Source organism: Macrotis lagotis, chromosome 1 (genome assembly GCF_037893015.1).
Source record: "Macrotis lagotis isolate mMagLag1 chromosome 1, bilby.v1.9.chrom.fasta, whole genome shotgun sequence".
Lineage (NCBI taxonomy): Eukaryota > Metazoa > Chordata > Mammalia > Peramelemorphia > Peramelidae > Macrotis > Macrotis lagotis.
Genome location: NC_133658.1, coordinates 878,047,253 through 878,065,454, shown reverse-complemented (window position 1 = coordinate 878,065,454; position 18,202 = coordinate 878,047,253). Strand labels below are relative to the sequence as shown.

General features: G+C 40.9%; 1 protein-coding gene across 4 annotated transcripts in view; it reads left to right on the top strand.

Moving 5' to 3' along the window:
- Positions 1-18,202, top strand: part of KAZN (kazrin, periplakin interacting protein) — a 623,945-nt gene that overhangs the window by 432,291 nt on the left and 173,452 nt on the right. For all 4 annotated transcript variants that reach the window (XM_074218390.1, XM_074218384.1, XM_074218385.1 and 1 more), the window contains exon 2: positions 12,105-12,296. In XM_074218390.1, the coding sequence (XP_074074491.1) occupies positions 12,105-12,296 (192 nt within the window). The remainder of the gene's footprint in view (positions 1-12,104; positions 12,297-18,202) is intronic.

Here is an 18,202-nt window from a genome sequence, read left to right as displayed (position 1 = left end):
TCACTTCCATCTCTTTCTTAGTCTTCCTTCATGACTCAGCTCAAAACCTACCATTTCTACAGGAGTCCTGATCCAGTATTCCCCACCCTCCCAACCTTAGCTCCTAGTGCCTTTTCTGCAGTCTTTATTTTGTTAAGCACTTACTGATACAAACATTTTAGCATTATTTGATGAATGACTAGATCACTTCATATTAAGATAATTTACAAGTCAATGTATTTCACTTTTAAGTTTATTTGCAGGATCCCCTTGCCCTCTTTTTTGGGACATCCATGACCCTTTGAAGGTCACCAAAACCCAGGGCTTTCCTAACAAAGCTAGAATGTCCAATTCCCATGACCTAGTGGTTATAACATCTCATTTTAAGTGTCCTCAAAGCTGCTTTACCAAACTTGTTTTGGGAAAAGGATGAGTATGTTAACTTATTAACAGATGAGGATTTGTTGATCCAAATAGGCACAGACTGTATTCCTTGCCCTGGCTCCCTGCCTTGGAGATGTGTATCCTGGGGTGGGAGTGGGGGTTAGAGGGATGGAAGACAGTGCCTCAGTACACTCCATCTCTTTTCCTGGATAAACAGCTCAGAGGTCATGTCCTATGGTAGGGGAACCCAAAACATCAACTCCATCTCTGAAGGACCCTATTGTTGTGTTTTGGACTCTTCACAGTCATCTTTCTAGTGCTTTGGAAACTTCCTCACACTACCCCAAAGACTGTTTCCTCCCTTGAGAAATGTGGCTTAAGATGGGCAAAGCTTTTCCTCCCTTCTCTCCCTTCCCACCCAGTGTTGAGACCTGTGACCTCAAAGAAATTAGGAATGGAAAAAAATTTTTTTTAATTCATTTGAGTCCTGTCCTTGTGGTCAGGGTGGAATGGCTCCCCAAGGGAGCTGAGCCACTCAAGGTTTCTGGGTCACCATGCTCCCAGAGCTCTGTCCAACCTCATTTTCATTGTCTGTGGTGAGAGGGACCATAATGATTCTTGCCTTGTCCTAAACCTGGTTCCTCTCTTATCCCTCTCACTTCTTTCTGTACTTTTCTTCCTCCTCTTCACCTTTCCTTTTTTCTTCTTGTTCCTCCCTCAATTTTATTCTCTCTTTTTTACCGCTATGTTGTCTCCTCTCTCAATCTTCTCTTCTGCTTTCTCCTTGTCTTCTCCCTTTGCATCTTCTCTTTTTTCTTTCTTCCTCCTCTTCTCATTCTCCTTCTTATCATCTTTCCCCTCCTTTTCCTATTCCGTTCTTTTTCCTTCCTCCTTTCTTTGCCTTCTCTTCTTCATTTCCCTTTCCTCCCTTTTCTTCTGCCTCTTCTCTCTCCTTCCTCTTAACTCTTTTCTTCCTCCTTCTCCTCCCCCTCTTCCCTTTCCTCTGCAGGTACACCTGGATGGGAGCCTCCTCCCCCCTCAGAGGGTACAAGGGAGTTCCCAGCCAATCTGGGAGGCTTTGCCATTTGAATTGTAGTAATCGGATCGTTATTAGATTAAAAGATTTGGCTTTGCTTGAGCCTCTCCTACAGAGTTCTTTTATTTCTGCTCTCCTTGTGATTCATGCTTCCCTATGGGACTAATTCCTGTCTCATATCCAAGAAGGCCAGGCCTTTGAGATCCAAGGACCACCAGGGAATTTTGTCACAGTTCAACAAAACTGTTCACAAAATAATTGTGGCAGTAATGGAGTCCAGGGTTCAAGGGCAACAGGAGTCAGACTTCCTAGAGCAGTAGGGTACCCAGGGGTGAGGAGAGAGAGAATCCGTCTTCTAAGGGCATTGCTTAGATTATTTCTGTAAGCAAACTTCTTGACTGCAGGGCATGTCTTGTTGGGAAAGAAGTTATTTTGAGGGGTTTAGCCCCCCTGCCTCACCAGAAAGTCAATGAGGGAAAGAGAGGTCTTGAATCATAATAGAAAGAACATTGGATTTATTCTACAGAGATGTACCTTAGACAAATCACTTTGTCTTTCTGGGCCTCAGTTTCTTCTTCTGCAAAACGGGGAAGGAGAGACCAGACTGGATGATCTGTTAGGTCCATTAGTTCTACATCCTACATATCCCATAAATATTAGACAAGGTGACCTAGATGTCACCAGGATTCTGAGATCCTTTTCTAAGGGTGATTTTCAAATTGACAACTGTGGGAGCTTCAGTAGACTTTCAAGTTCATCAAGGCCAGACAGGTAGAGACACCCTGAAGGAGATGGGGAGCTCACCCTCTCAAGGCAACCCCAGCCTACCAACCAGGTTAAGGAGATCTTTAAGCAAAGGTGGGGTATGTGATTGGGGGAATTATAGAATAGATTCCAAGGTCCCTTCCAGCTCATAGATCCTGTGATCCTAATGGTCAGTTATTTCCTCTTAATCATTAAGCTGAATTTGAAAATTCACTGAATTCCAAAATGTGTCTGAACCTAAACTGCCACCACGTGAATCCTCCTGTCGGTATACAGCCATCCAGACTTTGGGGAGTCATGCCCTTCAGAGGCTGCCCATCCTGAAGTTGTTCTTCAGGGAGCCTAAATGAGCAACTTTTCCCTCCCCCTCCACTTCCCCAGATTCTTTTAGTGGGGACCAATCAATATAAAACTAATTCTAATCCCACAAGGCCAGCCTTCATATTCTTGACAGTTGTCATTCCCTACCCAGGTTCTCTCTTCTCTAGGCTATGCCTCTCCAGTACCAACAGCTGATCCCTTTATTGTCTGAACTGGAGATCTGTTTTGTCTAACTGAGAAGGCCCTCTTTTTTTTTTTTAAAGAATTTCCAGTCAGGTTTTGCACAAAGCTTATTCATTAATGATAATTTGGATAGTTGTATGTCAGTAGCACTGGGTTCCCTTGTAAAACTTTGTATTTTATTTATGCATTCTGCCCAAGGAGTCTGTGACACAGGGTAGGTGCCTCTGCCTTCATTAAAGCCAGGTTGGTAGGAAGACACTGCCGGAGTATACACTCAGCTGAAGGACCTCAATTCTAGTCTTTCCATTAATGTAACTCTGTAGCTACAAGGGCAATCATCATTACTCTGGCGAGCTCAGAATAACTATGTTTTCTCTAAAATGTAGCAGAAGTTAATATTCCAATGGAAATCTGAAGGGAGATGGTGTGTGTCTTCAGACATGGTCTGTGGGTGTCAGATCTGTCAACAAACAGCTCAGCCCATAAATGCCTAGTCTATAAGCATGTGGCAAATCAGAGAATGAGTCAAGACTCAAACCCAGGTCTCCAGATCCCCTCTTTGGGTCTTCTTCATTCACTCCCACCCCCAACACACACACACACACACACACACACACACACTCCCACATTTTCACTAGTGAAAAGTTTCATTCAGGTACTGCTGACTCTGCCTCCATTCTAGAAAATTCTATATTTTATGTGACCTGTTTTCAATGTATCCTTTAGTCCTTCAACATCAACAGTGTGATATGACAATTAGAAGAACTCATGTCCTTAGGAGAGAACCAGCTCTCAGCAATAAGGAGGTGATCAGTCCCATTGTTGTCTCTCTTGCTCAGACAACATGTGGGGTATCATAGGTAGCACATTTTTAGTTGGAGATTGATCTGCTGGATGGTGGCCAAAGGAGAAAAATTGGGATATTGAACCAGTCAGCCTATAAGAAGTTGATTGAGGGAAATGAGGGTGTTTAGCTTGGAGAAGAGAAGACTGGGGAAGGGGGAAAGGAACATTGCAGCATGCTTGTAATCTGGGGAAATCTTGGGACTCCATGAATCTCAGTCTTCTCATCTATGAAATGTGAAAAATTGAACCAGATGGCCTTTAGATTTTCTGTCTTTAAATCTATGGTTGTATGATCAGTCTTCAAACATTTCAAGGGTCATCTTGCAAAAGAGCAATGAGCTTCCCCCCACCTAGCCCTGAGGACAGAACTAGAAGCAATGAGAGGAAGCTGTAAGAGGTACCTTTTGGCTAGATATCAAGACAAGAAGCTGTCCCCAGTTGGAATAGAGAGGTAGCCTAGGGAGGCTCCCCTAATTAAAATGGGTAGGTAGCCTGGGAGGCAGTAAGACTCCCTTTCATCGGAGGCTTTTTAGATAGAGGCTGAAGGACCCTGCAGGTAGGATTCTTTCCTTAATCTGGGTTGGATTCAGTGGCCTCTGACATCCCTTCCTATTCAGACATTCCACACAGTTCTCATCACTTGATAGCTATAGTTAGAATTAAAATTCAGTTGTAATTCTGTTGAGACTCTGGAGAATGAGAGAGGCAGAGGACTTCAGTGACAATTACTTCAAACAGTTCACTTACTTTCCTCCACACTTGTAACTGGAGGGTCATAACCAGAGAGCACTTGATGAAGCTCTGAAGCCAACCCTTCATGAGCAGCCCATCTGTAGCCTTCTCTCCATCTAACAGGCTAAAATTGATTCTGAGTTATGCATTCTAGAAGGCCCAACTTAGCAGGACTCTAGAGTTAAAGCTCAGTCCATAAATGGAATCCTGCTGCCACCCTGCCATTGACAAATAGTCCTATAGCCCACTGACCAACTTGAAAGGGATAGGGCCATTTTGAAAATGATTCCTGCCATCTGCAGCTCAGAGGACCCTTGGAGATGATCTCACAAAGAATTCATTCAGATGAATTGTACCTTCAAGCCCCTAAGTCTCTGGATGGGGACTTAATGCTCTCCCAAGATCCTGAGGAACAGAGGAAGGAGTAAACAGATCAGAGACCAGTGAGATCTGGATCAGAATAAGAACTAAAGGGGAATTAAAAAGCTCTGAATGTATCTTGTCACCTGTATGGAAATGGGGATGGGGGAAGAGGGAATCTGGAACTGCAACAATCTAAATGTATTATCTTGATTGCAAGGGGAAGCCAGTAGCTCCAGGGGCTCTCACCACCCACAGATTGCATTGAGGCTGCAGTTTGGTGAGGCACAAGATATCTGACTAGTCAGTTCCTTGGCACCTGGAACTGCCATAACTAAGGAACCTAGTCTCAGTTCAATAACATGGAAGAATTTAATATCTGGAGCTGTCCAAAAGTTGGTACCTCAAAAAATAGTGATCTTTCCATTCTGGAAGATATGCAAGGGAGGTGGGATGATCTCCATCTCTTAGGGATCTTATGGAAGGGATTCCTGACCTATGGATGTCTTCTAATAGTCCTGAGGTTCTATGGTACTTCTGGCTGACATACTAGGTTCTCAGTCCTGTGCTTTAGACAATGGGGAATACTAAGGAGTATAAGACATGGTCCCTTGCCTTCACATAATCTAATAAGAAAGAGGAGTAAATAATAACTCCCACATACATAACACTCTCCTCCCTAGACTTCAATGAGGCAGATAGTTATCAGTAAGATTTATTCCCATATTAGAGGTTAAGGAAACTGAGCCTTGGAGAAATGAAGCATCTAATGTCACAGATCATTGAATTCAGAGGTGGATAGGACAGTGTTATTTGTCCTTCATTTCAAAAATGACCATTGACATCACAAATTCTCTCAAGTGAATTGGATTTAAGTGAGTTACATAAAATCATCACCCTCACTCTCTCCCAGAGTCATCAAAGTCCAGTGGCAAGGCAAAAGTCAAGATGATTGAGTGGTGATGAGCTAGCATGCAGTGGATAATCCTGGTATCTTTGATGTCTGACCAAATTCTCAGAACTCCATAGCACTTGCTTCAGCATCTTCACGGCTGCTGGAACAAATCATTCTCATCTGCCCATTTTTTTCAGGGAAAATCTTCCTGTACTTGAGGTGGATACTCCTGCTAATTCACTGAAGCCTAAAAGGTCAAGTTTATGGAGAGGGAGGAATTTGATTTTTAGCGTGAGTAAATTTGACAAAGAGACTAGACTTATTTTCAAGCGAGAACTCTTAAGTTGCAAAGATGCTGACCTGTCTTGATAGAAGTTACTAGACTTACAGATGAAATCCTAGAGCTGACCCCTAGCCCTATGAAATCAGTCCATTTGGAGCTATCCTTAGAGTTCCAGCCAGTGAACATCTGGAAAGACACAGGAGACCCCTTCTAGAAATAATGTTTTTTTTTAAATAATTGAAGAAAATGCTTACTTTCAGTCAGAGGTTAATGAAAATAAAGATGTCAGTTTTTTAATCCATCCAAGTTCCTGGATCCCCTGAAATCTACCTTACCTTATTCTTTTTTTTGGGGGGGGAGGTTATCTGTGTACCACAGAACCCCATGATATAGAAAATGGTGCTTAAGCTGTGTCTTCAAAGAGGATGGAGACTGAGATGGAGTTGAGGAGGATGACATTCCAACTATGGGGCAATAGTGCAAAGATGAGAGAAAGAGGTCTGTGTGACTAGAATGAAGAAAGAGGACTATAAATAGTAAATAAGATGAGAGAAAGGCCAGATTCTAAAGGATTTTAAAGTCCAAACAGTTTATTTTTAATCCTAGGGGATAATTTCAGTTTTCTTGCCAATACACTAAATTGAGAGGAAAACAAAATTCCTCTCTCCCCAAATTGTAATTTTTTCCCTAGGTCTGTTTCCTTGTATTTGATCATAACCCCTTACAATGGGGTAGGGCTGTGTGGGCACAGGGCCTCTTCCTAAACTTAATAGTGAAGTCAGGGCTTTTCAATCACCAGCTCCATCTGGCTAGCTCTAAGAGCATGGCCCTTCTTTCCCAGCTCACTATAAGGCAAGGGACTTGCCTCCAGTTGGTAAGAAAAGGGTTAATCTTAGTTATTCTGCTTGTCTGTCTTTGCTATCCTTCTGTTGACTTTACAAGAAAGTACAAGTTTAGACCACTGTGGATGGAACCAAGTTGACTCCTTCAAGGGTCCTTGGTCTCAGAAGAGTCCTTATGTGGTCACTGATGATATCTCTGCCAAGGGCAGATAGGGTTCCCCAGAACCCTTCAGACAATCAAAGGAGACTTGAAGCTCTTCAGGAGAAGGGAAGATTACTCAGCTACCTTTCCTTACCCAGTTGGGGCAAGCCCCATTTCTGGAAAGGAATTTTATCTGATTTAAGGCCCACATTTTACAGGTTTTTTTTTCAGGATTTCACTCAATGTGACCCATCTCCCAGTCACACAAGGGTCAACAGGCCAATGCAAAGCGGAGGGTGGAGGTAATCATCCAGGTGATTCAGGCAACAAAACCAAAAATGAAACCTCTTCAGCAAAAGGCTTTATTCTAAATTAACTGAAGAGTGCCTTTGGCTCCCTGCTTTGCATTGGCAGGGAATAGGAGGCCCAACAGTGTTTTCTGCTTATTCCCACTGAGGTATTTATCTAGTTGGAGAACTCAAGAGGATGTTTAGGAGACATTTTTGTTTTTGTTTTATTAGCATGATTTTGTTTCTTTGAGTCTAGGGCCAGGAATCCTAGAACATTGAACATTGTACCTGGAATGTCAAAGTTGGAAGGCTCATTAGAACCTAGAATATGAGAACTGGAAGGATCCTTAGGACCTGAAATGCTAGAGCTGTGAAGGCCCTTAGAACATTGAATATAAGAGTTTGGAGAGTCCTTACAAACAGAGAATGTCAGAGTTGGGAGGGCCCTTAGAACATTGAAAGTCAGAACTGGGAGGACTCTTAGAACACAGAATGTCAGAGCTGGGAAGGTCCTTAGAACATTTAATGTCAGAGCTGGGAGGACTCTTAGAACACAGGATGTCAGCGCTGGGAGGGTCCCTAGAATAGATACTGTGAGAGCTTGAAGAGTCTTTAGATTCTACAATATAAGAACTAGAATGTCAGAGCTGAGAGGGGCCTAGGGTGTCAGAGCTGGCGAGGCTGTTGGAAGAGAGAAAGTTGGATGCATTCTTAGAACACAGAATATTCTTGCTGAGAAGGGCCTTAGAACCCAGAAGTCAGAGATGGGAGATGGGAACATTAGAATATAGAATATTAGAGTTGGATGACAGGACAAAATATTTATTTTGGGGAGAAACAGAATTGAGAATGTCAGAACTGGGAAGGCCTTTAAACTTAGAATGTCAAAGCTGGGAAGGATCTTAAGACATAGAATTTTGGAGCTGAGGACTTAGAACATAAAATTCAAAATGGCAAGGGACCCTAGAGAATAACTAGCCTAATCACCTCATTTTATAGATGTAGAAATTGAGGCTCGCAGAGGTAAAATGATTTGTCCAATGTTTCACAGTAACAGGAGCTGTTATCCAATGCTCTAGTCTAGAACTCTTTCCTCTAATTTACTGTCTGGGACCAAAGGTCTTCAGAGCATTATCATTCCCTCAGCTGGTACAGTTTCAGTTAAGCTCCTTGGAACTTTTTTCTCTATAGAAGTGGTTTTTCCACCTATTCTGAAACTGGCTCCTGGGATCACCACACCTGGCGTCACCTCCCTCCTTTTTTTTGTTTTGGGATAGGGAGGGGCTGGGATGTCAGGTATACCTAATAGTAAGCTAGGCAGAAACCAGTATAGCTCTCATAACCAAGGACAACAGCCTTGGTGCCATAAAGGAAAAACAGTATTTCTCTGGTGGTGGGGGGGGGGGTTGGGGGGGGCCAGCCCAGTCTTGTTCTCCTCTTTATTCTCACATTGCAGGTAGATAGAGGAGTTCCCTGAGTTCTTTTGCCATTAACATCTGGGTTGTTCTTGTGAGGGATACCCTTTGTGTGGTGACTAACCCTTGAACTACTGCAAAAACAAAACAAAAACCCATCTGCTTACCTGCTGGTCAAAGAGCAGGAAATTTTACCATTGTTGATTCATTCCTTTGGTTTAAGAAATTTTTCCAAGGAGTATTTATTAAAATATATGTATATTAAACTGTTAGAAATAGCCTTGATAGTAGATAGAAGCCAGGAAAACTCAGGTTCAAATTCTGTCTTTGACTCGTACTTTGCTTTGGTATTTTTATGATCAACACTTGGCATAGTGCTTAGAACATGGCAAATAATTTATTAAATGTTTTTCATTTTTTTCTTGCATACTAGATGTCTGGCCATGGGTAAGTCACTTAAACTCTGAGTGCTCCTAGGCAACTCTTAAAAAGGTCTTTAAGATTTTAAATTACAGCTATATTGCCCAACTGTAAGAGTGGCGGAGGGAGTTTCTACATTGGAAATTGCCTAGACCAATGAGGAGAAATAGGAAAGCAGCTGTTATTAGTCACTAAGATTTTCTCATAAATTTGAAAAATGATCTCCCTTCTGACAGATATCTTATGAAGGGGGGAAAATGGGAGATTTTGATAGCAGAGTAGATTTGAGGGCGGGATCATTTGGAGGTCTGGGCCCAGAGTGGACCACCTAGATGGAAGGTTTGCCAGAAGGGACAGAAGTACAGGATAAGCGTAAAGGGGAGGCCTCCAGGATAAACTGTGTACTCTGAAATGCTGCTTAAGGAGAACCAACTGAAAATAGAATTGTTTGGAAACTGCATCAGAGGCAAAAAAATTGACTCTATATGTTAAATGTAAAGCAATCTTGCAGATAAGTCATATAACCAAGTCATATAACCAAGGGTTTGCTGATAAATATTAACAAGTAGTTCATTGTGGGGGTGGAGGGGGCAGGAAATGTATCCTTTAAAGTTTAATCTTCATTATTAACATTTTATTCATTGCTTTTTTTTCGGTCTAGAGAATCAACAAAGCAATGAGTGCCGAAAGGCTCATGTTGAAAATTTAACAATTTGAGCTGACTCAGTGTTCGACTAAAAACCCAGTAATGAGGAAAAGCTAAAGATCCTATTTTTTTGAGCTAGAAAGGGACAGTAGAGGTCATCTACCCCAACCTTCTCATTTAGAAATGAGAAAGCTAGTTCAGGGACACAAATGATTTATGTAAGGTCATTTACTCTGATTCTTGGCACTAGAGAAGATTTCAAAGGCTATCTAAATTTTTACAGCAGAGAAAACTGAGACCCAAAAAGTGTAAGTAACTTGCCCAAGGTCATCCAGATAGTAAGTACCAAAGGGAGAATTTGAATCCAGTTCCTTTGATTAAAGAGCCAGCTCTTTTTCTACTATAAGAAAAGTAATAAGGCTGAAGTATATCTCAAGTCCATTAATTCCAGAGCCATGACCCATTCTACTTACTGTTCTTCCTCCTTTGACCCCCAGTTTAGAAATCATGAATTTAGGCAAAAATGTTCAGCCTTCTTCCCTACATGTTTAATGTGATTCTCCGGAAAAATAAAATAATGCTGATCTCTGTAGTTCCATATTGCAGAACCAGGTTAGAATCCTGAGTATTATCAATTCAATCAGGCTTTCTCCTCAGGTCAGGAAGATGCTTGGGTAGACTGAAAGAGCCAACTGTGACTGCCCAAATGTCTAGAAAGGGCTTCTTCCTTGCTTCTGACTCTTAGAATCTTTGGTCTTTCAGTTGTTTTTCAACTTAGATGTCTGACATTGTGACCCTATTTAGGGTTTTCTTGACAGAGATATTAAAATGGTTTGCCATTTCCTGAGGAAACTGAGGCACACAGGGTTACATGACTTGCTCAGGGTCATACAACTTGTATCTGATATCAGATTTGAACTCATTTTCTTGACTTTAAATCCAGCACTCTAGCTACTGCACCACTTGGTGGAGAATCTTTAGTTTCCTTCAAAGAAGGTTCGGCAAATGTCCCCTCCTAAAAGAGGTTAATCCCATCTCCCCAGTTGTTATTGGCCTCCCTGCAGAAATTGCTGTATTTGTTTGTGTTTATGTGTGTGTGTGTGTGTGTGTGTGTGTGTGTGTCACACAAATTGGATGTTGGCCCTTTAAAGGCAGGGTTGTTCCATTTTTGTCTTTGTTTTTGCCCAAGGTTTAGCATGATACCTGCTGCAAAGCAAATGCCTGACAAATGAATAAAGGTGGATGAATGAATGAATGAATGAATGAATGATTGAAGATGACCTAGCATTGGGGGAGAAGGGAAGAGCAAGGTTGAAGTGAAACTTGTCTACAATTTGGTGTCATCTCTGGGTTTCACCTTATTAATTAGAGAGGGGATTGAGATAAAAGATTTCTACATTCCCTTCCAACCTTGACCTTCTGTGAGTGAATGAGAAGCTCTTGGCTTTGGAGTCAGGAAGGCTTTGGATCCTGCCTCAGACGTTTGTTGCTAGAGCTTACTCTATAGGATCACGTAGTTAGAGCTAGAAAGTTGCTGAGAGGCTGATAAGCCCAACTCCTGCATTTTACAAATAAGGAAACCAAACACAAAGATGAGGTTTGTCCAGTGTAAGCTCATAAGTATTTCAGGTGAAATTGTAACCCAGCATTTCCTGATTCCAAGTCCAGCTCCCTGACCACCACCCAGGGAGGCAGCTCAGCGGCTCAGGGAGTTCTGAGGTCAAGACCTGCTTCAGATACATGGTCTCCATGTGAACCTGGACAAGTCACTTAATCTCTGTCTCATTTTCCTCATCTCTAATGAGGAGATATTAATAACCTACCTTCCAGGGTTGCTTGAGGATCAAATAAGATCATATTTGTAAACCATTTCCCTTTTCTCTTTGCAAATTCATTTTAAATAATAGTTTATCATATATTTATGTTATTAGGTAATAAATAATATTATACATTATACAATGTTATGAATTAACATGTTTCATGGTAATATTTATTTTCTCCATTACATGTAAAATTATTTTAACTCTTTTTTAATATTTTGAGTTCCAAATTCTATTCTTCCCTGAAGCTGTAAGCACTCCAATATAGGTTATATATATGTTCAATCAAGGCGTTGCACTTCTCATCCCAAAGCAGTAATATTGTTATCATTATTAATTATAACTTACTTGCTGGTTTTCTATAAAATGGAGATAAAGGCTCCTACTGTATAAGGCAGTTGTTAGTATCCAGTAAAATGATGACTTTGTTGTCTTGAAATTCTCTAGAAATGTCAGCTATTGTTACTATTTTTATTATTTATGGCAGTCATTTTAAAATCCCATGACTCAGTTAATCAGAATTGCCTGGTAGATCCATTCACTGGAGTGAATTCCCCCACCTACGAAGAATTCTGGGTATATAGCCAATGGGAATACCCAATTGCTTTTTCCCTTTCTAGAAGCCTGAACCCCAATAGACTGAAGTTTTTTAAATATACCTACCTTACCTTGCCCCTAATGCAAAAAAAAAAAAAGAGATGGAGAATGGTTAGTCATTTCCTTGCATTGTTCTTGTTTCCTCCAGTGTTACTCCGAGAAGAGGTATCTCAGCTGCAAGACGAGGTTCATCTCCTCCGGCAGATGAAGGAAATGCTCACAAAGGACTTGGAGGAGTCTCACGGAAGCAAGTCCACAGAGATTCTCTCAGCCACTGAACTCAAAGTCCAGTTGGCCCAGAAGGAGCAGGAGTTAGCCAGAGCCAAAGAAGCCCTCCTGGGTGAGTAACATGTCCTGGATGCCCCCTTTGGATCCCTCCCTCAGTGAATCCTTCAACTACCCACCCCATTGGGTAGTCCTAAAAGAGTCGGGCAGACAGAAAGTTTCATGGCCAGGGTGGGAGATGGCAGGATAAGGCATGATGCTTTGACCAGAGAAGGTTTGGGATAGGCTAGGGACCACATCTGAGACCTAAGAAGGGCTCCAAGTTAGATTGGAATGATGTACTGTAGCTTAGACTTGTACAACTGCAAGGATCCCCTCCAGTGGCCCCCCGAGAAGCAGGAGATGGGGTCTCATCTGACTTTGAAGTCTGGGTAGTTGCAGGAAGATGGTTTATGTTGTCCTCTCTTTCTCAAGGAATAGGTCTATTTTGAGTATTGATGCACTAGCAAGAGGTGAAACTAAGGTAGGACAATTGAGCCTTTGTCCCAAAGGCTCTGAAAGCGCATGTCCTTTTTCGGTAATATAACCATAAATTAGAGGTCATAGATCAAGTATTTTTTGAGTCAGGCATTGGAATGTCATTACTATTATCATTATCATACCCAACTAGTTAAAATTGGCTACAAAGAGTGGACTCTTACCTTGACCTTCCATGCCTGTTCCTTCCCAACAGTAGCAACTTCATCTTAACAACCTAGAATCTGTTTCCCTATTTTGAGATGTCACCACCCTACTTCAGTCTGATTTCCCTCCTTTTCCCCACCCTGGCCCAGCTGGTGATTGTCTCAGTAACTTGACCCTAACTTTCTTTCCCACTAGAATCTTCTGTCGGGGTCTCTTTTCTCACCAGACTGCTTTATCTCTTGACTGTACCATTTCCAACAGCCAGAGATGTGACTTGATCTTCTCGGTCAGAAGATTTATCTGTTTTTCATCCAATGACTCATGTCCTTTAATCTTCTCAAATTGATTGACATCTTCCCAATTCTGTTATAGTTTTGATTGACTGGTAGAATCAGTGAAGAAGGCAGCCCTTCTGTGATTATATTAAGGTGAGAAGGTATACAGTTCAGCCTTTACACTTCTGGAAAGGTTTTTCAAAAAGCACCCGAATTGTTTTAAAGGTAACCAGGCAGCTGTACTGGACCAAAGCTAACTGTGGGCAGAGGATCATAAAGGGATGGATGCAAGGGGACACTACAAATTGATTGACTTATTCCATAAGCCTGGCAATATAAAAGTTTACCAATATTATTATAATATACTTCTTTAAATTTTATTTAAGGCAATAGGGCTAAGTTACTTGCCCAAGGTCACACAGCTAGGTAATTATTAAGTGTCTGAGGTCAGATTTGAACTCGGGTCCTCCTGACTCCAGGGCTGGTGCTCTAAGTTTACTAATATTGTAAATCCATTCCCTTTAAGGAGCATTGTGGTTTTTCTGAAAGATGGGAAAAAGGAAAAGGCTTACAGACTTAGATGCTGATTTGTTTATTGATATCTTTTGTCTTCCTTTCCAATCAATCAATCAATCAGTCAATCAGTAATTAATTATTAAGTACCCTCTTATGTTCTGGGCTCTTGCTAAGTGCTGAAAACAAAAATTGGCAAAAGGGAGTCACTGCCCTCAAGGAGCTTACAATGTGGGAGATGACATGAAAGCAATTATATATAAAACAAACTGTATACACAATAAATAGGAAATAATTAGAAGCAGGTAGGCGGCATAGTAGATAGAGTGCCAGATGTGGAGTCAGGAAGACTTGAGTTAAATGTTACCTCAGACATTTACTAGCTGTGTGACCCTAGACAAGTCACTTTACCCTATTTTCCTCAGTTTCTTCATCTGTAAAATGAGTTAGAGAAGTACTCCAGTACCTTTGCCATGAGAACCCCAAATGGGGGTCACAAAAAATCAAACATGACTGAACAACAATAATAAAAGAATTAAAAGAAGGATGCCATTGAAAATAAGGAAGGTTGGGGAAGGATTCCTATAGAAGGTGGGATTTTTAGTTGCCACTTAAAGGAAGTTGGAAGGCAGAAATCAAGAGGGAAAACATTGTAGGCAATAGGAGACAGCTAGAGAAATTCCAGATTCCTGCTCCTCTCCCATATTCATCCTAGCATCTTTTGTAACAAGAACAACAAAAAAGACTGGAGGAGAGCCATTGGCACCATTACAGAAGCATCAGGTTTGAAGAAGATAGGACAAGATAGGGCAAGATAAAGAGTCCTGAGTCTGATAGATTTTTGGATGTATGACCCTGGGCAAGCAATTTAACTTCAAAGTAACTTTCCCAACTGCTCTACATAGGTAGAAGGGTTTTTTCCACTGGGATTTCCCAACACTAAATGGGGAATACTTGTGTGTGTGTGTGTGTGTGTGTGTGTGTGTGTGTGTGTGTAGATAGATAGATAGATAGATATAGATATGCAAATATTCATAAAATGTAAACTCCCAATCCTGTTTCAGCATAATATAGGATATATAATCATAATTATAACAACATGATACAATAACATGCATGCATACATAAGCATAATGAAGACATACAGATCTCTACTTATGTATACATCTTGCCTTATGTATGCATGTTCATACATATATGTCTATATCCATGTATGTATGTGTGTGTGTTGTTGGAGCAGGACTAAGAGATCAAAGCTTCTTTGTTTCACATCAAAAACTTGAAGCCCAGAAAGGACAAGTGACTCTTCCAAGCTCACCCAGGTGAGAGCTTATATGAACTCTGTGTGAGATAGGTGTTGTATAAGCATTACTGATCCCATTTTACAGAGGTAGGAGAACATGAATTGAAGCCAAGTCCCCTGACTCGAGACCCTGCACTCTTTCCAATATTCCATACTTTTTTTTAAAAAATGGATCTTTCAGAAAAAAATCCACCCTCACATTATGGTAAAAATTGTGCTATACTTGTCTGGTTTTGAATCCTACCTCTTATACTTAATAACCTGGATGATTATGGGTAGACGGCATGCAAATTATTCAAATCAATAGCAACTTTTTCCTTACAGGAAAGCCCAAATCTCCCCTAATAATTACCCTTTCTTTATAGCCTATTCTGACTTTTGTCTGTCCATCTTTCCAAAGTTCAGCCTTTGGCAACTATTGTAGGATCCCTAAGTTTTCACTTTTCTAAGGCAATAATCCCAAGAATCTTTACCTATTCTATGTTTGATATGTTTTTCATTTACTTTACTGTCATTTTCATCATCCATTTGGGGGAAAAAATCCAATTTGTCAAAATCCTTTGGAAGTATGGAGCTCAGAAGTAGACTGAACAAGGTAAAGACAAATGAGACAATTATGTCCTTTTTTTATTGGATGCTGGGACTTCATGCCATCAAGGGTCATGTGGTCTTTTTGGGCTATTCTATCTCACTATTGACTTAGAATGAATTTGAAATCTAGTAGCTTTGCCCATACCCCTTCCTTTTTCACATGATCTACTAACTTTCTAAGTCTTCTTGTGTTGTTGATTATTTGGACCCAAGCTTAGGACTTTTCATTTATTCCTATTAAATTTCATTGTTTTACAGTTAGTCCCTCATTCTAGCCCAGTGAGACTGCCAACCCACATGTTAGTTATGCCTCCCACCTCTGCATTGTCTGCTGACTTTATCCCTGCTTGAGAACTATTAAAAAGACCCACGATCCTGCCCAAGTACAAATGTCTTTTCTTTACAATCTTATGCAGTTTTAGCCTCTCCTTAGTGCTACAGTAGTCTTCACCAAACAAGGAAAGCCTCCCTTGCTGGAAGCACTCAAAACTAGTCTGAGCAGAGGCCCAGAGACTCTCCCAGAAGGGAAATGCTGGCTGGCACTGGGTGGGGTGAGCTAGCAGACTCTACTCCCTGCTCTCTGAGCCTCTAGAGTATAGGGGTTGAGGCAGGCATCAGCCAAATGCTGTTTTCACAACCTTTCCCAGCATTCATTTCAGAGACCGCAAAACCTCTCTATGGAATTAACCTCAGAAAGAACCCTCAGCCCCATTCTCTCCCTCCCAGGTCTGTATCAGCATGCCCTATGGAGCTGGGAAGAGGAGAAATCCTTATTCCCTTGCCTCTTCCTGGAAAGGAAGGGAATGGGGAGAGGAAGAGCAGAGACTAGCCGGCCTGCTCTAGTCTAAACACACTGAGGGCTCCCCAATATAAAGTTATAAATATATAAAGTTATAAAGCCTGGTCCAAATCCACATATCAGGGATCAGACTAAAGTATTATAGAAGTTCATCTTGAGGATACCATGTTGTATCTTAACAGGTCTAATTCTGGTTCAAATTTGGTTCAAATGCTGGTTCTGCCACTTAGTATCTCTATGACCTTGGTTAAGTTACTTAATCATCCTGAGGACTATAGCTTTCATAAGAATTCAAAGGGATATGAAGAAGTCATTTAAAAAATTTTTTTTATTTTATTTTGAATTTTTTCTAATTTTTCCTCCTGATCTTGCTTCCCTCTCCCATTCCCCACAGAAGGCAGTCTGTTAGTCTTTACATTGTTTCCATGGTATACATTGATCTAAGTTGGATGTGATGAGAGAGAAATCATATCCCTAAGGAAGAAAAATAAAGTATTGTACCTGATTGTTGCACTAATGGAATAAGCAAGGCCATCAAGGTTGGTCATCACCCCATGTTGCTGCTAGAGTATACAGTGTTCCTCTGGTTCTGCTCATCTTGCTCAACTTCAGTCCATAAGAGCAAGTCATTTAAAAATTTTTTTAATTTACTTTTTTAATTGATATATTTTATTTTTCTATAAATTACACTTTTTTTCTCCCTCCCTTCCCCCCCCGCCACTCCACTGAGCAGCAAATAGTCATGTATATTTGTGTTTAACATGTTTACATATTAATCACCTTGTGTATGAAGAATTAGAACCAAGGGAAAAGAGAAAAAAAGTGAACATAGTGTTCATTCAGATTCGTTGGTTTTATTTTTCTTTTGTTTTTTGTCTGAATGTGAACTGTATTGTTTAGAACAGGTCTCCCAGGGTAGTCCTAGCTCTCTAAACTGCTGAGAGGGTCTCCATCAGTCATAGTTGATCAACTCACAATGATGTTAATGTGTACAAATGTTCTTTTGGTTCTGCTCCCTTTGCCCGGCATCAGATCATGTCATTCTTTCCATACTTCTTTAGAGTCTGACCATTTGTGATTTCTTATAAAACAATAGTACTCCATAACTTTCATATCCCATAACTTGTTCAGCCATTCCCCAATTGATCTGCATCCCCCCAATTTCCAATTCTTTTGCCACTATGAAAAGAACCACTATGAAAATAATTTTGAAACATATGGGACTTTTCCCATTTTTTTTATAATTTCTTTTGGATATAAACAGATCTGATATTGGTAATTGCCGGGTCAAAAGGTATAATCAATTTTGCTCTTTGGGCATAGTTCCATATTAAGAACAGTTTATTTAGAGATTGAGACTCGGGCTCAAATCCTGACCCAGCTAGGTATTAGAGCTGTTTGAACTCAAACAAGTCACTTCATCTCTCTTGCTTTGGTTTCCTCATCTATAAATTGAAGGAGGGTGTGGTGTTAGACTGTTTGACCTTTGGAGTGTCTTCCAGATTTAAATCAATAATCTCATGTAACTGATGTCCAGAGAGATACAAGATCACACAGCTATTAAGTAAGGGGATGGGTGGAGGTGGTGGAATCGGGATTCAAGCCCAGGATCCTTGCCTCTAAGCCCACTCCTATTTTCATTATGCCCTTTTGCCTATAGCAGGCAGGATGTCTGGAATCAATTCAATTCAACTAACAGCAGGAATCAGAGACCCAGGCCTAGTGATGAGGTGCAAGGACAGGATTTTCTACTCTTATGATAGAAAGGAAGGGAAGAAGGTTGGCCCATTCCCAGAAGAACTCAAATATCCAGGCAGGGATTTAGGCACTGGGGGGTGGGGCAGAGAAAAACAAGT